The 20,507-nt window shown below is 49.3% G+C and overlaps 2 protein-coding genes across 9 annotated transcripts in view; one reads left to right on the plus strand and one right to left on the minus strand.

Annotated features, from left to right (window-relative positions):
* Positions 1 to 12,762, plus strand: part of ATG14 (autophagy related 14) — a 57,953-nt gene extending 45,191 nt beyond the window's left edge. The window contains exons 11-13 of one of the 8 annotated variants that reach the window (XR_016217788.1): positions 5,014 to 7,047; positions 7,471 to 7,576; positions 8,660 to 12,762. Coding sequence is in view for 2 of the 8 variants with exons in the window: in XM_070053636.2 (XP_069909737.2) it covers positions 5 to 292 (288 nt within the window). In the remaining 6 variants the exon portion in view is untranslated. Of the gene's footprint in view, positions 1 to 4; positions 1,827 to 5,013 lie in introns of those variants that run through there. The other 7 variants (XR_016217789.1, XR_016217785.1, XR_016217787.1 and 4 more) reach the window with 7 other exon arrangements.
* On the minus strand, positions 1,742 to 4,865 carry FBXO34 (F-box protein 34). The gene is given in 2 exon segments (XM_017348317.4): positions 1,742 to 4,742; positions 4,745 to 4,865. Coding segments are annotated over 2 exon segments (2,088 nt in total). The 5' UTR covers positions 4,856 to 4,865; the 3' UTR covers positions 1,742 to 2,765.
* Positions 12,763 to 20,507: the final 7,745 nt, after the last annotated feature.

A 20,507-nucleotide genomic window follows, 5' to 3' on the forward strand; every position in this document is an offset into this window, starting at 1 on the left:
ACAGGTACTGTCACCAGGTCACGGGGACTGCAACACCGGCCTGGGGAACCCCACAGGAAGAACAGGACCAGAAACCAGCCAGAGAGCGAGGCCCGTAACTCGGCCGGTGCCCGACACACAGCTCGCTAACGCCGGCTCGTCTGCGTGTGCAGCCCGCGGGCAGGGCTGGGCGCAGGACGACACACAGCCAGTCGGCTCAGCGTGCAAGGATGGCCGGCCACTGAAGCCGTGGGAAGCGCCTGGGAACGCCCACAGCCACACACAGCCCAGAAAGTTTGGCAGGAAGCACTGACCAGGCCAAATTACAGGGGAGCGCACGAAGGAACCGCTGTGTCCCGCCACCGCCGTCAGCCTGCAGCTGCCTGCGTCACACCAAACACGCCCACAGTTCCCACGCGGACCCCAGGGGCGCCACGGTTGGGGACTTCCCAGGCCAGGAATGCTTCCGCCGGCTGGTGTGGCCGCAGATCTCCAGGATGCTCGCCCCCTCCTCACGGGTGTGGCCCAGGGCCCAGGGCGCTGAGGGCTCCAGCCAAGCGGAGGCGCCCCCTATGCACGTGGCCATTTCAACGCCAGATTCAGTTTCACGAGGCCTTGGAAAAGCACATTTTAATCTCGGCTCTTAGTGCACTTCCAATTCTACCTCCCCCTTCCTTGAGTCTCTGGTCTCGTGCACGGGGCAGGGGTGAGTCAGGCTGCCCCAGAGATGGGCGGAGGCGTGCTCCGACGGCTCCCCCGCCTTGGCTTCTGCGTTTTCCTTCAAATCGCCAAGCAAAAGCTGACTGGGGCGAGGGTCTTTCTGCGGGCAAAAGTGGAGCGCAGTGGGCGAGGCTCCGCTCCCGGGGTCCGGCGGCTCTGGCCAGGCCGGCGCTAGGGGGCGCCGCAGCTCGCGAGTCCCCTAAGTGGGGGGCGCCGCCGGCCTGGCCGCGGAGGCAAGCGGTGCCCCCGGCTACGGTCTTCTCACCCCCGCGCGCAGCACGGCGCAGAACAGGTCTTCCGGGGCTGCTGCGTGCCGACGGGGTGGGGCGTCCCTGCCGCGCCCTCCTCCTCGCTGGGTTCCGCGGCGCACGCAGAGCCACAGCTCTGCGAACCACGTGGAAGCCCGCCCGCCCGCCCGCCCGGCAGACTCCGGGCGCACACCCCGACCCGGCACTGCGCCCCGTCACGCCGCAAGCCCTTCCGCCTGAAGCACAGGCCCCAGCCAACCTTGCGCCGCTGAGCGCACACCGGGGCGCGCCGGGCCCGCGCTGCCCGCCCAGGCCTTTCGCAGCTACGCCGGCCGCGGGAGTCGGGGCCCCCTGAGAGCAAAGCAAGCTGTGCTCGGTGCCCCCTGGGTTCCGTGTCACACAAATATGCCACGAGCCTGCACGCGCCTGCCCAGCCAGCCCGCCGGAGGGGCTGGTGGGCCTGTCGCGGGGACACCGCAGGAGGCAGGGCCGAGGAAACCCCGCCTCGGCCCTGAGCGCCGGGGCTCCAGTTCTGCACCCTCTGCACCCTGCAGGCCTGCGGCTACTCCACCTCAAGCCAACCTGGTCTTCAGACCCCGCTTCCCGAAGCAGCTTCGGGGGCTCATGGCGTCTGCGGGTTGAAGATGCCTGTGCAGGTTAGAAGAACCCCATGGAAGTGCATTACGGGCGCCCGCGTTTCCGCTTCCAGTATCAAGGGAAGAGGCGCTCTGCCGGGACAGCAGAATCGTGACTCAGTTCACAAAACATTACATCAAGAAAGGAGGAGACTCAGGTCCCCTTTAAAATGCATGTTTTTATTGAAGTTTAAAAAAAATTTGCAACCAAAGAATAAAGTAGACCAGAATGTTTATAATCTGACTATATAATATTCTCTCATTCTTGGTGGACCACTAAAATATAACAGGATTGTTCTCTATGCTAATTTGAAGGTTGTCCAGTTGAACCATTATTTGGTATCCTTTGAATAGATTCACTCCTTAACTATTTAGAGTTTCTTCTCAGAAACATTCATATATTATACAGGGAACATTCATAGTTTATTTGGGCAACATTCATATTTTACACAGATGTACAAATTTGAGACAAGACAGTAAAAAAAAAATCACACAATCAGAGCCGCAACACTATCCTAGCTGCATTGTGGTGATTACGAGTTTAGTCAGCTGTCTGTTATTTACAACTGGACTTTCACCGTGCTATTTACAGAGGGCAAAGCACTCAGCTACAAGGTCAAGGCGCTCGGGTTTCATGTGCACTTTCACAGCCCCGTGAAAACACAACCATTATATACACTGTAAACACACAGGGCACGACATCCACCTCCCACCGCAAACACCCATCTCTCAGGATCAGGCATACGAGGTCCCAGGAAGGTGCTGGCCTCCCTTCCGGAGCACACTGTTCATCCAGGAGGCCGCTCCTCCCACAGGACATCATTCCATTATTTCAAATACGACGCCAACGCTCAAACATTCTGGAAGCCCTTTTTGGGGCCTGCCTGCAGTCTGCAGTGGGCTCTTCTGAGCATCCTTAATGGCGTGAGTCTTCCCCGTCCGAGGATGCACGGGTCTGGGGAGACACACAGTTATTCACAGCCAAGTGGACTGAGCCACGGGCACCGGCGCGGGTCACGTGTGAGGCGCCTCAGGAACGGGCCGGTTTTCTCGCAGGGCTTGCAGGTGGCGATTCGGAAAATGCCTGAGCAATGGCGGGCCCGACGGCGGGGCTCCCTAGAGCAGTGCCTAGGTAGGTGCTCTGCGGCTTTACGAACCGGTCCTGCTGCCGCCTCTCGGGCCTTCAGTATTCCTCCTCGGCTTCCGTCCCCTTTGCTTTCTTGTGAATTGCCCGGTTGAAGCTGTGGCAGGCAGGGACCCAGTGATTGTCGTGAAGCCCCAGCTTACAGCCAGGGAAGCCCTTCTGAGACCGGTGGCAGCACATCCAATACCCTGGCCCATAGGGCAAGGCCTGGCAGTAGGGCTTGGGGTGCCAGCGGCACAGGGACACGTCCCCTTTCACGTACTTCTTCTTGCACTGCTTGCAGGGATCCTCTCTGTAGCGTGGGTCTCGAACCCAGCGAGAGTCTGCTGGCCTGATGTTGTAGTACTCGATGATAAACTTGAAATAGCAGCAGGTACACTTAAGAGCCACTAAACTCCTGGTGGGAAGCAACCTGAAGATTTTCACCATAATGTGGTGGGGCAGGAAAGCCATGTACTGCTGAGGCTCCAGAAGCTGCTGGATTTTGAACCTGGCCTCCAGAAAGTCACGGGACACCTGCTTCTTGCAGGCGGAGGCCTCCGGGGCCGGCGGCGCAGTCTGCAGCGGAGAGGCCGGGGGCTCGCCCGCCGTGGCGGGAGCAGGCGCTCGGGCAGTGGCTTCCGGCCGGCGGGCCTCCGATGGCTCTCGTGCTGTGCTTTCACTCAGGGAGCCGCAGTGTGACTGGTGCTGAGCAGGTGGCAAAAAGAACAGCATCCCTGGAAGGGGGTCTTCACGGGCGGCAGGCGAAGGCTGGCGCGTCTCCACCGTGGCCACGGTGACGCTAACGCACGGAGACTCCCTCCTTCTCGGCTCAGGGCTCTGACGGCTAAGGGGCACGAGCTCGCCACTCACACACCCAGCAGCGGCTCGGGGCAGCTCAGCGGCCTGGGGACAGGTGTGGGAAGGGAAGGGAGACCTCGCCAGTTCCTCTGTCATTTCCACATCACACCTGTCGCTGTTCTTCACAGCACTCGGCTGACCTGGCTCTGATCCCACGCTGGCGGGCGCCGAGGGACAGCCTGGAGGGGCGCAGTCCCAGGCCTGGTCGCCCCGGGGGGAACAATGGCCAGCTCTCGAGGGGCCGCAGTCCACAGACACAGACCGCGCAGGCGTCAGCTGAGTGCCGGGTGCTCCCGGGGCACTTCCGTCTGTCTTGTCTTGGTCCGCCTGGGCACCGTTTGCAAGCAGCACCCTGCCCACATTCCGACGGAAGCTGTTGTTCCTCGAGAGGCTGCCGGGCTCCCGCTGGCTCTGCTGCTTCAAGCACTCAGACTCCAGCCTGGCGACCATGTCAAGGACACGGACTGGTTCGCTCTGTGATTCGCTAACCTCGGGATGTGCCTTTTCCGCGGGTTCTTCACAAGCTCCCGGGGCAGAGCAGGGCTCGGGTGCGGGGGCCCCGGCTCTGGCTGGGCCGGAAAGCCTCACGAGGGCAGAGGAGTTGGCGCAGGTCTTCGCGCAGCTGGCCAGCAGGGCACTGGCTCTCTGCTCCAGCAAGGCCACCATCTGGATAACCGACAGCGGCCTCCCGGCGTACACTCCGTCCCCAGCATCGCTCACGTAATGCACAGAGCAGTGCTCGATGCCACACGCAAAAGGCTCGGGTTGGCAGCTCTTGCCGTTGCCGTCCCTCATCCTATCTAACTGGATCTTGGCTTTTTTAAGATCCCCTGACTTTTTCCTTCTTTTGGTAGCTCTCCCGTCAATATCCCAGGAGCTTTTGATTTTCATCGATCCTACCCTACTGCTACACTGGTGGGCCGCAAAGAAGGCGATTTTCTCCTTGGTATTTCCAGGTTTCACGACAGCCCAGATATCAAGCGGCCCGCCCCCGTCCTCACCCTGGTGGATCGTGGCCGACGCGGCATTCTTCTTGGCCGTGACCTTCAAGCTCTCCAGCGGGTTCTTCCCACTCATGCTGCACAGAACATTTGGAGAAAGGACCCCGAAAGCCTTGCGAGATGAGGCTTTAGCCAGAGAGGCCGAGGGGAGGCAGACCGGGCGCATGCAGCTGGCTGCAGGCTCCTCATGCGCAGCCTTCCGCTGGCTCGTGCGGCCCTCGGGGTCTCCCTGCTGACTCCCAGAGGGCACTCCTTCTCCTGGAGCTTCCAGCGCGGCTTTCGGTGCATACCACGGACACTGAAGGAAAGAAATACACATTTGATTAATAAACCAATTTTGCTTTGAGGAAAGTTTTTTTTTTATCTCAAGCTCAGGAAGTTCAAGCAAATAACAGTATTTTCTACATGTTCACTAAATCTTTTTTTTCTTTCTTTTTATTTGACAGGTAGAGTTATATACAGTGAGAGAGAGACAGAGAGAAAGGTCTTCCTTCTGTTGGTTCACTCCCCAAATGGCTGCTACAGCTGGTGCGCTGCGCCTATCTGAAGCCAGGACCCAGGTGCTTCCTCCTGGTCTCCCACGCGGGTGCAGGGCCCAAGCACTTGGGCCATCCTCCACTGTCCTCCCAGGCCACAGCAGAGAGCTGAATTGGAAGAGGAGCAACCGGGACTAGAACCCAGTGCCCATATGGGATGCCAGCTCCGCAGGCGGAGGATTAACCAAGTGAGCCACGGTGCCGGCCCCACGTTCACTAAATCTTTATGAACTCTCTCATTCCAGCTAGCTTTAATGTACAGATCAAGAACAAAAGCAATATAATCACTTTCAGCGTCGTACAGGGAAGAATATAAATTGATTTTCAATGATGAATTCCAGAAACTGACGTTAACATTCTATACATTAAAATAATTCTTTAAATTAAATTTACTGAAAACATCCAAGTATTAGGCATATAAGCGATGGGGAAAAGTATAAAAACAACTCCTCCACAGTCCTGACTTTCTAAGTATTTCTTTCTAGATCATTACAACCAGCATTTCATTATTTACAAAACAGTTCACCAAAGTTACTGCACTGCTCTACCTAGTGTTAAATTATAATCTGGAGGCAGCCATGAATTTGCCTAAACCAGTGGAGTCAATCGCGGTGAAGGAGCCGGTTTATCGATTATGCATCGACACCACCACACCAAGCTGCAACCAACCGACTCACTGCAGCGCGTTCAGGTGTGTTCTGGGCCTGGCTCCCTGCCGACTTCCACCAATGCCGTCTGACGCACGGCTCGTTGAGTTCTCAGAAGCTACTCTGTTCCAGGAGCTGCCCAATTCACAATTTTTTTTTTTTTAGTCTTGATTTTCTAAACGCTTAGCAGTCATGCTTCCAGCAGTCACTAAAATCAAAGCCAGAAACATTTTCAAGTAGCTCAGGAAACAGGGATCTGTTTTATTCCCTGGCAGAGGTTGGATCTGGGAGCCATTTCAGAAATAAGACGTGAAGATTACATGACAGAGACTTGTGTGCTACAGTCCCTGCATCGCACAGACGAGCCAGACCAGGTGCTGCTTGGGCAAGTCACTTCCTCTCTGGGTCTGAGCTGAACTGTTAACTGAAGGGGTAAAATACGGTATCAAATGGTTATGTCAGTTTACACGTCAAAATGGCACACAGCTACCCAAAACATCTTGGACTAAGCCGACTGCTTTCTGGCGATGCCTGGTCTCCTGCAAATCGGCCTACAGTACCAAGCTAAAAGTGCATGGGAGGGTGGCAAAGGTCAGGCAGCTGCTGCGTTTGACCCACTTTCCTCCCCCTGGACACCAGGCCCAGGCTCCATGTTGGGTACTGAAGAGTTAAAATTGTATATGTACAGGTGTCAAAAGTTAAGCTTAAGCTTACAGGTTTAAACCTTCCTAGTGCAGCTGTAAAAATAAAACAGTGAAGTAGCACCTTGACAGTAGGGACTCCATTTTGGAGCACTTGAGACTGCATTCTGGGAAAGCAACCCCCCCACCGTGAGACTCTGGTCTGAAACTATGATCTCAAATAGTCAGACAATAGCAGTGCACTACATCACCCTTGGCAACGCACAAAAACCCCCTAGCATGATTGCTCAAGCTTAAAAGTAGAAAGGTTGCACCTGGGTTACCTGGGCTAATAATGAAGATGTGATTTGTCTATGTCTTAAGATCATAATTGCTGATTGTAAGACTTTAGCAACCGCTTAGCAACCGTGTATTCTCTTCCCCTTCCCGGTTTTGCGGTTTTTGCCTTTATAAACCCTAACCTTTGGTTATTCGGGGCTGCTCTGCTCATGATGATCAGACAGCCCCAGCATGCTGGATAATCAATAAAGCTTCCCCTTGCTGTTTTGCATAAGAGATGTCTCTTGGTGACGTTTTTCAGGCGGTCGACTCTAACATTTGGAGGCCCCAGCGAGATCGGGGCTGCCCGTGGATGCCGCCAACGGACATCTCTTGGGGTAAGTATAAAGGCGCCTAAGGTAGGGACTCAGTATATGCGCGCTTCAGGTTTCAGTTTTTCGGGTTACAGGCCTGTTTCGGTTTCAGTTTTTGGGTTGGCACGGTATGCACTGTGCCTGGAAGCCCCAGGCTACCACCTTGGGGGACGCCCCGAGAGGACAGGGAGACTGAGGACGCTCAGCGAAACTCCCATCAGAAATTCCCCTAGGCGGGAGTTTGGTGCCAACAGCGGTTACATTTTAGGTTTCAGTTTTTTGGGGGGAATTGCTTTTCTGTCTGTAACATGGGTCAAACTGTGTCCACGCCGCTATCTCTTACTTTGGCTCACTGGCCTGATGTGTGGGCTAGGGGATCTAATCTCTCTCTTCTGATTAAGAAGGTAAAGCAGCAGTCTTTCTGTGCCTCTGAATGGCTTGCTCTAGGAGTGGATTGGCCCCCCATTTACCACTCATTCGCTGAGTGAAAGAGGCCATTCTCCTGCCTGGCCATCCTGGGCACCCGGACCGGGATTTTGAGAAGACATCGGAGGTCAGTATTCCTTCCCTCAAGCGGGATCGGATCTGTGGAAGTGACCGTTGAGTGTCCGGCACCCCACAGCTCTCCGAGAACGCGGAGTCCCCCCGGCCACGGCTTAGCTACGGTCGAAACTCCAGAGGGATTGTAAGGAACGGGAGGGAAATTAGGAAGGGCAGTTGGCTGAGAGCCTGGAGACCCCCTGAGCTCGCTTTGGCTTCCCGGCGGCCGGACTGCGACCCGAGGACCAGGTCTCTCTCTCCGAGGGACGCCTGGTCACGCTGCCTACTGCTACGCGAGCAGGGCTTAGCTTCGGTCGAGGCTAATATTGGCCCTTCAGGTAAACTCAGACAACTAGGTAGTGGGTAACCTTGAGCGATAGGAGACTTCAAACCCCACTCAGCCCCCAGACAGGAGGAGGTCATTGCTTTCTGCCTTCCTCCTCCTCCAGGGGGGCTCCTTCCCCCACTCTTTTGCTCTCCTCATCTCCATTCCTATACCACTGGGCAGGAGAAAGGGAGAGGGAAATTCCACAAGTCTCTCCACCCAGGGAAAAGCTGTTACCTGTTACCTGTTAACCCTTTCCAACCTGGTAAAAAGTTTTCTGTCTTTGCAGCTTATGGTAGCTCTGGTGCGTCTTAAAGTTTTTTGTAAACTATTACTGTTGCTAAGCTTTGATTGCCTGAGGACTAAATCTGGAAAAGAGCTAAAGTTAACTATCTGTTGTAATTGACTGAGTGTCTGCAGTAGTCCTAATTGATCTGGCTTTGGTTAAATTATAGGAGGTTCCCAACACTCTTGGTAAAATGGCGCACCTACCCAACCCCACAGTTAGTCCTGCCAAGCCCTGGTGTGCGCAGTCTTTCCTGTAAATGGGGGACTACAGCCTTTCTCTGCACTCTATTCTAGTCCATGTGGCCTGCCGCACCCAGGCAGGCATAGCCAAATATCTCTAGGCAGAGCCCCCACCCCAGTGCTGCTTCTTTTTTTCCTCTCCTGGAGGAATTTCCAATTCAATATTACTGCTGGCCTTACCTAAGGGAGCCAGAACCTTAAGCCATTAACCCTTTCCAACCTGATGGGTTTTTCTCTTTGCAGCTAATCTGTGCTGCTGTCCCTGACTCATCTGAGAGCGTTCACCTGTCTTGAAGGTTTCGCGTTTTTCTATTGCCATTAGAGTCTTGATTGGAAAAACTACAATGCAAAGTTGTTTACATTGTTTATCTGTTTTTAATGTCTGAGTGATTACCCAACTGATCAGAAATGTACTAATTTTGGCTAAATGGTTTGACTCTCTGTCAGCTTAAATTCTAAACCGAGTCTTCCAACTTTGGGCTTCCAGCCGGATCCCTGGAACTCTCAAAGAATGAGACTCTAAATTTATTAAAGTAACAGCTGCTTGGGTCAATTCAAATTATATAAAATATATTAAAATGTTATAAGTAATGTCAGACCTATGCTGTATTTATGTTTTTGCTTTCCAGCTAAAGCGGTCTTATAAAAATAAGAGTAAAATTCTGTGTATACAAGCCTTTATGTTGTTAACTAAAGTAAGCCAATGCAGATTGGTTCAAAAAATTGAGGTAATGCAAATGCCCTTCGGTTTGCTCAGTGGCTTGCTTGCTCAGTTTTACATGTCTTTGATATGCTTTAAACTTGTTTCTCTTAATGAGGAAGATCTTTTCAAAGTTGTAAACATGCACTAGTGTTTGCTGTCCAGGAGGTGTTATCCTCGTGTTACTTAAAAACATGAAAATGTAATTTTAACTTTTATTTCAAATAATGGTGTGGTATTCATTAATAACTCAGTGTCTTAAGTCATCTAGGCATCAGTGCTAAGTAAAACTTGGGAAAAATATATATACTTTTAACATCTCAAATTCAATAAAAAAAAAAAAAAAACTGTTCAAGTTTGTTAACATGTATTCTCATAGGTTGTCCATACATGACATTTCAAGGCTATGTAAAAGTAACTACAGGTATAAAGTTTCAAAAGGTATAAACAAGTCATAAAAAGTTTTAAAATGTTTATGATTTTAAAATATTGTTTACAGAGTTGAGTGCTAATGCCAAAATTACACTGACCTAAAGTTGAAGTCTGATCTTCTGTTATAACAATGGGTTTTAAAGAAAATGTGTACTAATATTAGTAAATATCTAAAAATGGTCTAAATCATAAATCTTAAAATCTGTTTCTGCAAAAACTGTAACGTCTATTTTAACAGTGTCTGCTTAATCGGTTACTCTGCCATTTCTAGAGTTAGGTCCTGTAAGCTCTTTTTTTTTTTTTTTTTTTGACTCTGTTAAATAATCCTAAATTATGTAAACTCTTATATACAAGGTTTTTTTTTTTTTATTTCTGGTTTATTTGACAACAAGAGACATAAAATTCATGTTAATCCTTTGTGTACTCTACTGTCTCTGTTAAGTTATGGTTATGCGGCAGATGCTAGAAAACTGGGTTCCAGAAAACCAAAAAAGCTCTAGTGTCCACAGGCCACATGGTAAATACCTGGAAGCCAAAGGATTGCAGAGACCTCTGCCACAATTTCTCCTCTAAGTTGGGCTACGCAGTAAACACTGGTTAAACTGCCAGTTAAATCTAAAAGCCCAAAAAGTCAGGCTAGAGACCCAACTCGCTGCCTCACTTCTCCTCTTTTCTCTTCCAGAAGGGAAGTTACTACTGTTCTGCAGGACTCTCCACTGTGATGTACGGTTTAATCCCCAGACCTTATGTAAGGGATGACTGACCTTTTCTGTAATAATGCCTGGCCACAGTATAGGGCCCCAAACAACAACAACAACAACAACAACAACAAAGGTTAAACTATAAAATAATGTGACAACTAGATCAATTTTTCGGTGTAAAAAGTTACACTGACGACCTCAAAGTATGCAAGCAGGTCACCACAGTTGATCTTACCTAAAGGGTCATAGTTCTCCTCATGGGCACAGTCTTAACTCGCAGGAAGATACTAAGTGTCAGAATTTGCCCATGACCATAGTTTTTCTAGCTCACCCTGATATTTAAAAAAAAAAAAAATCTCCAAAAATCAGGATTGGGTTGAGCACCCCCTTGACTGACATCATAGAGGCTGACTCCTTGGTCTACTTTATTAGAGACCAGGAAAACGCGGAGCAAGCTAGCAGCAGAGGATAGACAACAGACCAATCAATGGCTGCTTTACATGGTGATTGCCATCAAGGAGACCCAGCAAGGCCAGTGCACCCCAAACGGCACCTGTTGCTGATATAAGGAGCCAGGGCATTGGGCAAGCAGCTGTCGTGACAGCAAATGCCTTCTGTCAGCCCTGCCAAGAGCACGGCCACTGGACACGGAACTGCCCTGGGTGTCGAAGGACTCCTGGTTCAGAACCGCTGACCCTGTGGCCCCGAGCTAAAAAGCCTTTGGCTCTGTCCAGCCTCTGCCCAGCTTCCAGCTCCAGCCACTGCTATTGAGGGGATGGCCTAGGGTCAGTGAAACGCAAGTTGCCTATTTCTATCAGCCTCCTATTCAGCTCTCCTCCTAGTCCAGCCATGTAATGCAAGTCAACAGAGTGCCTCCCTTAAAGGAGATTTGCATCTCTTACAATTTTCTTAACAGCACCCCATGGATAGGTCTGGGCCTCACACACCCTGCCAGGCCTTAAAAGTCTATCCAATAGTCCAGAGGGAAGTGGTCCCCTCCACTCCTGTACTGAAACTATAGATGCTTCTCCTTACACCGTGTGTTTTTAATGCCCTTATTTGTTTTGTCTCTAACAGACTAAAAGCTGTTAACTCCAAATGGTCGTCAGACAAGGCTTCCAGCCCATTCCACTGGACTACCTGAACAGCCCTCTGGACCAAGCAGTACAGTCTTTCCAAGGCCACTGTTGCACACCATAAGACAGGTAGCAAGAGGAAATACCCAAATCCCCCTCGACGCCCACATGCCAGCTTTGAAGAAGTTACAGAAGACGGAACTCCATCCATAATCCCAAAGAAGAATTTTGGGTATTACCTCTTGAGGAAAAAATATTAGGCAGAAAGTCAGTTATGAGCTTATGTGTGTGTGACATAAAGGCCTAATGTGTCCAGCATATGCATCTGCATCTCAGTCATCCTGACAATGTTTCATGGGCAGCCCGGCCTTTGCATCCTGCCCTGCCCCCTTCTACCTGATAACCTGCCAGGTGGAGATCCTTCTGCCTGACAAATTTTCCACAATCTCCCAGATGCAGCCCAGTATCTGCATTTCAGTATTACAGAACAGGCGGGGGTTGGATCTCATTTTCGTGGGGTGGGGGGTGTTATGTGCGGCCCTAAAGGAAAAATGTTATTTTTATGCTGACTGAACCCAGGTGGTTAAAAACTCCATGGCCAAACTCAGAAAACAACTAAAAAAAAATGGCAACGGGAGAGGGAAACTCAACAAAAATGGTTTGAGTCATGGTTCGGCCAGTCCCCATGGCTTACTACTCTACTGTCAGCCCTAACAGGACCCTTAATTGTTCTACTCCTAATTGTAACCATAGGACCTTGTGTGTTAAATAGACTCATCACCTTCATGTGGGAACAAGTTAAAAATGTTAAACTCATAGTTGTAAGGCAACAATATGTCACATTAAAAGAGACAAAAACGAATAATCTCTAAGATTAGAGATCCTCACAACAAGGAGTGGGGAATGAAGAGTTAAAATTGTATATGTACAGGTGTCAAAAGTTAAGCTTAAGCTTACAGGTTTAAACCTTCCTAGTGCAGCTGTAAAAATAAAACAGTGAAGTAGCACCTTGACAGTAGGGACTCCATTTTGGAGCACTTGAGACTGCATTCTGGGAAAGCAACCCCCCCACCGTGAGACTCTGGTCTGAAACTATGATCTCAAATAGTCAGACAATAGCAGTGCACTACATCACCCTTGGCAACGCACAAAAACCCCCTAGCATGATTGCTCAAGCTTAAAAGTAGAAAGGTTGCACCTGGGTTACCTGGGCTAATAATGAAGATGTGATTTGTCTATGTCTTAAGATCATAATTGCTGATTGTAAGACTTTAGCAACCGCTTAGCAACCGTGTATTCTCTTCCCCTTCCCGGTTTTGCGGTTTTTGCCTTTATAAACCCTAACCTTTGGTTATTCGGGGCTGCTCTGCTCATGATGATCAGACAGCCCCAGCATGCTGGATAATCAATAAAGCTTCCCCTTGCTGTTTTGCATAAGAGATGTCTCTTGGTGACGTTTTTCGGGCGGTCGACTCTAACAGTACCTCTGTGTATTTTCTTCTCGTTCATGCCACAATCTTCCTGTCTGCCTGCAGTGTGGCAGCCTCCATGCTAATCGCTTTCAGATACCACCTTTAGCTGTCAAGAGTGAGTGTGATCATCTGGAACAAGTTTACCTTTCATTTCAACCTCCTAGAGGCTGGCTCAGCTAGAAGAAATACAGGCGCAGACATCTCTGAGCCAGGTAAAGAGGAAAGCCTGCATTTAAGGCACGCAAAGCGTCTTTGAAAACATTCCCCTGAAGTAGATCACATCAAGATCTCGCTGATCGTTGGCAATTCTTCTTCCTTTCTGCACATAAGCATTTTCAGTATCTTTCTATCATTATATTCTGTAATCTACTCTCATAAAAAGTACCACCCAGAGCTCTTCAAGAACAAGATGACATCTAAATAAATAAAAAAGGCACATGCAGTGTTTTCTGTGCCAACTACTTGGAGTTTTCATATCCCTTCAAACCCCCTAAGTGAAATGAAAGAAAGTTTGTTGAGAAACCCAATCAATGCTCGCATAATGATCTCATTACACACTATGAATACATGTAAATTAATCTTTAGCAATGTGTGTGCCACTATGCACCGAACAGTGTGTGCTCTCCGCCTTCCTCCCCACACATTGTTTCAGGTGCTGCTGACAGACAGACGGGAAGAAGAAACTCATCAGAGAAGGCCTCTGCTTGCATTCGCCCTGTAAGTCCAGGCCAGCTGGCACAGCACTGTACACATTCTTGAAGCAAGATAGGAACAGGTGACGATCCCAGGCGAGGGGTATGAGGCGGCAAAGAGCAACAGGGAAAGAAGCCAGTAAGGACCACAGCCAGGGGACCACCGGGAAGCAGGGATGATTCTGTGGCCCCCAGGAGGATGCAGGACATTTAGGCACCTGCTGGCCTCCTCTCCTGGGTGGAAGCTGCCCAGGGTCAACCGCTCTCTTTCCCTTGCTAGGCAGAAAGTAAGAAAGGTGCTGGTCAGACTTCAAGGAGGCTGTGAAAATCTGCATTTTGGCTGGCCTCTGAGTTTTGGTGAACTAAGAGGACATGATGCCAGGCACCAGGGGCATCTGCTGCAGGAAGCCACAACATACAAACTTTCCATCTCCCAACAGATCACAGCAGATGGAGGCCGTCTCCCCACCTCCACCTCGCTGCCCCCACACAGACACTGCGGAAAGTTCCAGCCAGGTTTCCATGGTTGCCAGTCTCTTCATCACAACTGTATTTTTAAGTCTGTTATAATGAAATCCTACTCTTTTGCAATTCACAGCACCTACACACCAGTGTTCCTTAGACTCAGAAAAAGAAGGTCCCTGGGCCTGAAATCTGTTTCTAACCTTTGGCAGAAGCTAGAAGGGCTCCTGGGTCATGCGTTAGATCCAGTGAAAGAGACTAAGAGTCAAGTCAGCCGGGCCCGAGGTCTGGGCTAGGGGATTGGTGATAATGGCAGTAAGGTGGAACTGCCGACAATAGCCAGGCATGCGGTCCACGCTGAAGCAGCCGTCTAAGGGCTGGGTGAAAACAGAGCCATCCACTTACATCGCTGATGCTCTTTAACGCACAATGAAGTCAAGGGCCTTTTACTGCCCAGCTCCCCCTGCAACTCCAACTCTGCTGGGTCGTGTCGCGGACAGCCCTGCCTACTCTCCTCCTTCTGCAGCCCTTCACAAAGTTTCTGAGTTCCCTTTCTAGACCAGTCCTCTTCTTAAACCCCATGATTATTTGTGGTTTCAACTCCCGCATGCACACGACTCCCTATGCCACACTTCCTGTGCCATCTTCTCCCAAACTGCATTTCCCACTGCCCAGCACACACGCTCACCTCAAAAACAAAAAGAACCTGCAATCAAGCGCCAAGTCCACAGAGCCAGAATATGAATCTTGGATCCCTCCTCCCCGGCACCCCCACCGCTCTGCCACGCCTTCCACGGAGTTATCTCTGCTGCCCTGGCGTGAGCTGGAGGAGAGCCTCCCTATCGCGCCAGGCCGGTGCCTGCAGCCGGCCCAGTGGCCTAGCAGCTCCACCTCTGCACTGCCCTTCCTACCTCACATGCTGGTGACTGTGATGGGAGCAGCAGGCCAAGGCCAATCACATCACAAGATACAATTTTAAGGCAACCAGGACCATAAAGTACAAACATCCACCCTACAAACATTCATTGTTCTACTCACTTATTATCAGAAATTTTCTAACGGCTGTGGGCTGGACACTTATATCACTAGCTGCCCTTGAGGAGACAGAAAATCACTGTTACAACACACGTGATGCATGTTCCGAGGTTAGCAAGGGTGCTGCGAGAGGCCGCGGGGCAGAGGAGCAGCCAGGGGGAGAGAATGTGTGAGGTGGGGAGAGGGGGCCGCCAAGCAGAGAGCTTGGTCTCAAAGGTGCAGGAACAGGTCAGGGTTTTCTGAGCAAAGTCTTGAAGGAAGATGTCCACAGGTATAGGAGGTTCAAACGTACACGGGGCAGTCAGTAACTAAGGAACAGAAAAGGCCTTAGGAGTGCAGACAAGAAAATGAGTGAACGGGAGAATCAGCAGGAGTCTGAGGACCGATTTAAAAGGTAGAGGAAGCGCAGGCATCAGAGTGGGTCTCATCTCACAGCTCTGGCAACAGCAAGAAGAGTGAAACCTCCCTCCCAGCCGGAGGGCAAGCAGAGGAGGGAAGTCCAGGTTTAGGAACTGTTGGGCCGGTAGGCCTGAACCAGAGCCATCCAGCAGCACGCTGGCCATGGACTGGCCAAGAGCAAAAGGAGAGGAAGAGACGTCCGCTGTACAGAAAGGTTCAATGAGAAAGTTTCCTGGACAGAGAATACAAGCCGTTGTCCAAGATACTCCACAACACGCATGTACTGCTTTTGTAACCGTGGGGCAGAAACACATGAAAGGAGGGAGCGGTCACTTGTAGACTCTGCAGCAAAGTCAACAACGCACTGTCCAGTTGATGATGGAGACACCTGGTGACCCTGCTAAGAGAAACCACAGTGGCCAAGAAGGCAAGAGCAGGGCCTACAGCAGTTCTTTCCCAAAGATCAGCTGTGAAGGGGGAAGTCTCTGGTCACACCTATGGCTTCAGACTATTCCCAGGAATATGGTGAGATGCAATAACAAGTCAATTAAAACTGAACTGCACTCCAGTAAAGACCAAAAGCCTGCTTTCAATATTTCCAGTATTCTTTTTAGACACTGATATCTTAAGTCCATTTCAAAGAAGTTGGGTAAATTCTCACCTAAACATAGTGTTCAATCCCAAAATGAAGCCACAAGATAGCTGAACTTTGTTTTCTTCAAGGAGAAAAATGGGGGTGGGGTGCATCCATGCTGAAGTCTAAAGATCAATGCTAACTCTTGTCCAGAGAAGGGTCAACTTGATCTGAGGGCTAAAGGGCAGTGGATGGTCAGACTGGGGGAAGGACCACACCTTCTAGGAAGTTACAACATCAAAGGCAGAAACCTACTCTTCCTCTTCAGCCCTGCCTAACAAAACAGGTTAGAAGATAAACCATTTCCTATTTTCCTTCTGCTTCAATAAAGGTACAGAAATCCTAATTCCTAAAGGGAGTCATTTATTAGCCTCTTGAAAATCGGCTTTTTTTTTCTTTTGCAGAAGTCACAGTACTAAAAACAGAAAGTATACAGCATGTACATTCACCATTCATTTCTTTAAAACTGAAATCCTCCAGAAAACATCTTAGCACAGCCTTCTTCCCTGTACCGCTACACAGCAAAGTACTTTGTGAACAGAAATTCTGCTTTGCTCTTGAAAATGAGGAAATAGACACAAAATGACTTGTGAAGCCTGCAGTTAGCTTGTGATTAAATAAAGATTAGAATTAGAATAGACACAGAATCTCCTGACCTATAGTTTCCTCACTACAAAGGAAGGCGTATCAGAAACCTAGGTTCCATTACAACACAAACACAATGAGATGATTCTGACAGCATCTATTCAGAGAGCTTTCATCTTTCAAATTAGGTCAGTTTTTCTTAAATATCATGGAAAGCCTCCCCCTGCCCTGAGCAGTGATGCACCAAGCAGACCCATCACGGCGCTCGTGCGTATGCAGAAGTTGCTGGAGCAGGAGTGTGCGAGCAGGCGGCAGCACAGCGGACGCTCCGCATGTGCACCCAACTCCCACCGCACACCTAAGGAAGCCAGCGGTCAGAGAAGACTAATCTCAAACTGAGCTCCAAAATCCGGGGGACGCCTCTTTCAGGGAGAGAATTCGTCTGTTTTTTCCTTTCAAGGAACATTCTCAAAGAGCATTAAATAGAACGCTGAGTTTTGCCTCCGGAGGTGTGGGCAGTTACTACACAATGCAAACCCCTCTATCACCTGTTCACGAGGACAGTAACCTTTGGTGCCATACGGTCTTGACAACTGCACCAGTTTCCACCTTAGGATCTCAGTGGTATCTAAATGCTGTACCTGATCCAAGGTTCTTTATAAGATAGATAAAGACTAAACAAGGCTAACTTCCAGAAAATAAAGCAAGGTTTATGATAAGCTTAATGGGACAAAGAAGCATCCAAACTGCATTTTTAAAGGAGTAGGAGCAGTTGGGAAGGACGCCCCCTTCTTCGTCCTTTTACTGCGATCACAATAGAAGCGACACCTAACGTGGTCTGACACTGTGACCAAAGACTGACGTCGTGGTATTACTTGAGTCTACATAGGTCCCCTGCCTCCATCTACCACCGATTTCTTGCAGTAGGGATGGAAGGGGCGGACCTGCAGCAAGGAATGCTAGCCCAGCCAGTTGTGAATTACTAAGTAACAATTCGGGGTAGGGACAAACTGAAGAATTACTAACCAAGAGCATCTAAGTTTAGCCCAGAGAACCAAGGGTACCTCACCAAGTTACTTCCCATTGCTCCTCTGACATAATGCCAAACACCCACAAAACTCTGCTACCTGAGTACTGCTACCTGAGCTGATGAAAACTTGTATTTGCTAGAGGTCACTAGAATGAACACCAATGATCAAAAGTTAAACTTTAAAAAGCAGCAATCCATTGGAACCAATGTGGTGAATGGGTTAAGTCGCTGCTTAGAATGCTATCATCCACTATCAAGAGCTGGTTCAAATCCCAGTTATTCCACTTCCAATCCAGCTTCCTGCTAACATACCTGGGAAGGCAGCAGAAGATGGATTCAAATACTTGGGCCCCTGTCACCCATGTGGTAGACCTACATGGTGTGCTGGGCTCCTGCCTTCTGCCCACTCTAGCCCTACCGAGTGTAGGTATTTGGGCAGTGAACCAGCAGATGGATGATCTTTCTCTCTGCCACTCTACTTTTCAAATAAATAAACTTTTTTTAAAAAAAGATTTATTTATTTATTTGAAAGTCAGAGTTACACAGAGAGAGGAGAAGCAGAGAGAGGGAGAGGTCTTCCGTCTGCTGGTTCACTCTCCAGTTGTTCGCAATGGCAGAAGCTGATCTGATCCGAAGCCAGAAGCCAGAAGCCAGGAGCCAGGAGCTTCCTCCGGGTCTTCCAATGTGGGTGCAGGGGCCCAGGGACTTGGGCCATTCTCTACTGCTTTCCCAGGCAGCAGAAAACTGGATCGGAAGTGGAGCAGCCGGGACTTGAACCAGTGACCATATGGGACGCTGGTTGCAGACAGCAGTTTTACCCACTACGCCACAGTGCTGGTCCCTAGATAAAAAACTTTTTAAAAGCCATTAATGTATTCTAAAAAGTATACCGAGCATTAACAAGCGTGACTTCCACATATTGAAATGTCCTTTCAAAAACTCCCTTGCTAATTTACTTAATATACTTCTTACAGAAATAAAGGGAGAAAAACTGGTACCCCTTTAGCATAACAAACCAATACTTCCTTGAGTGGGTTAATGCTTCTTTTACTTTGAAACCAATCATCATCCCATGTATTTATATATACTTTAGATCAATCTAATCTTTTTTTTAAGTTTTTGCTCACTTACATCGAGAGAGAGCCAGACAGACAGACAGACATGAAAAGATCTTCTAACCACCGGTTCACCTGCCAAACGCTCACAGCAGCCAGGGCTAGGCTAAACTGAAGTTGGGAGATCAGAACTCAATCTGGTTCTCCCATTTGAATGGCAGAGACCCAATTATATGAGCCACAACCTGGAATCCTAAGTGGAGCCAGGACTTGAACTCAGGTACTCTCATATGGGGTATGAGTGTCCCAAGTGGTATCTTAACTGCTGTGCCAAATACTCACTCCACTGTAAATTTTTAAATATATTTTAAGGCAATAGCAATTTTTGACATCACTTTCATATGTAGTACTTTTGAAGAGCTGATCCTAGCTTTAATACATGTCCTGTTTGAACAAAACCTAACTTTATCATAAAACTATCTCTCTCAGGGAATAAAAATTTTAAAGCCACCCATGAATGCAGTTTAAAAAAATCCAGGGGCCAGTATTGTGGTATAGTGGGTAAAGCTGCCGCCTGCAGTGTCGGCATCTCATATGGGCACCAGTTCAAGACTCAGCTGCTCCACTTCCAATTCAGCTCTCTGCTTTGGCCCGGGAAAGCAGTGGAAGATGGCCCAAGTGCTTAGGCCCCTGTACCTGTGTGTGAGACCTACAGGAAGCTCCTGGCTTCAGATCGGCTCAGCTCTGGCTGTTGTGGCCATTTGGGGAATGAACCAGCGGATGGAAGACCTCTCTCTCTCTGCTTTTGCCTCTGCTTCTAACTATTCCTTTCAAATAAATAAATAAATCTTTAAAAAAAAATCCATTAGGTACTGCAGTAGTCATCTTTGTTCCTATAATTTATTACCTAAGACAAACTACTTGTAAAAAAGAGGCTTATTTTGGCTCATGGTTTTGGAGGTTCACAGTCCGAGTTCTGGTGGGCTCCATAGGTTTTCCTCAGGTTTGGCTACTTTGTGAGGCCAGAGGCTAGCAATAATGTATGCAGAGGACTGATCACACGGCAGGCTAGGATGCAGAGCCAGTGGCTGGACCCAGCCCAGCTTTTAGAACCAACTCTCTCCCAGGAACTACCTTCCCAGGCACGCCTTCCAATGACCCACACATCTCCCACCAGGCCCATCACAGCCAGATTAAGCTTCCATCCTCTTACTACCATTAACTTGAGACTTTGGGAAGACTTTGGAGTTTAAATGTCTGCATGAGTTTAGAGCCACAAATCTTGTTCAAACCAAAGCAGCTGACAACATTTGGTACGAAAAATAAGAGCAGTCACTAACTCTAGAGTGTAAATGCCACACCACACTGTTGCTTGTTTGTCCCCCTTCCTCCCCCACACACACACCTTGAGTTAGATAATAAATCTTTTTTTTTTTTTTAAAAATATTTGAAAGGCAGAGTTATAGAGAAAGGCAGAGAGAGAGACACATTGAATTTTCCATGTGCTGGTTCACTCTCTAGATGGCCTCAATAACCTGGGCTGGGTCAGGCGGAAGTCAGGAGCCTAGAACTCCATCTGGATCTCCCACATGGATGGCAGCATCCCAAGTACTCAGGTTATCAGCTGCTGCTTTCCCAGGCACATTAGCAGGGAGCTGGATCAGAAGTGGAACATGTGGGACTCTAGCTGGCACTTACATGCGATGCTAGCAATGCAGGTGGCAGTTTAATCCACTGTGCCACAATGCCACAATATTTATTTGAAAGCCAGAGTGATAGAGCGAAGAAAAGACTGAGATCTTCCAGGTGCTGGTTCAC

The sequence above is a fragment of the Oryctolagus cuniculus genome, chromosome 12 (assembly GCF_051225735.1).
Source record: "Oryctolagus cuniculus isolate XC-2025 breed Fujian yellow rabbit chromosome 12, ASM5122573v1, whole genome shotgun sequence".
Classification (NCBI taxonomy): domain Eukaryota; kingdom Metazoa; phylum Chordata; class Mammalia; order Lagomorpha; family Leporidae; genus Oryctolagus; species Oryctolagus cuniculus.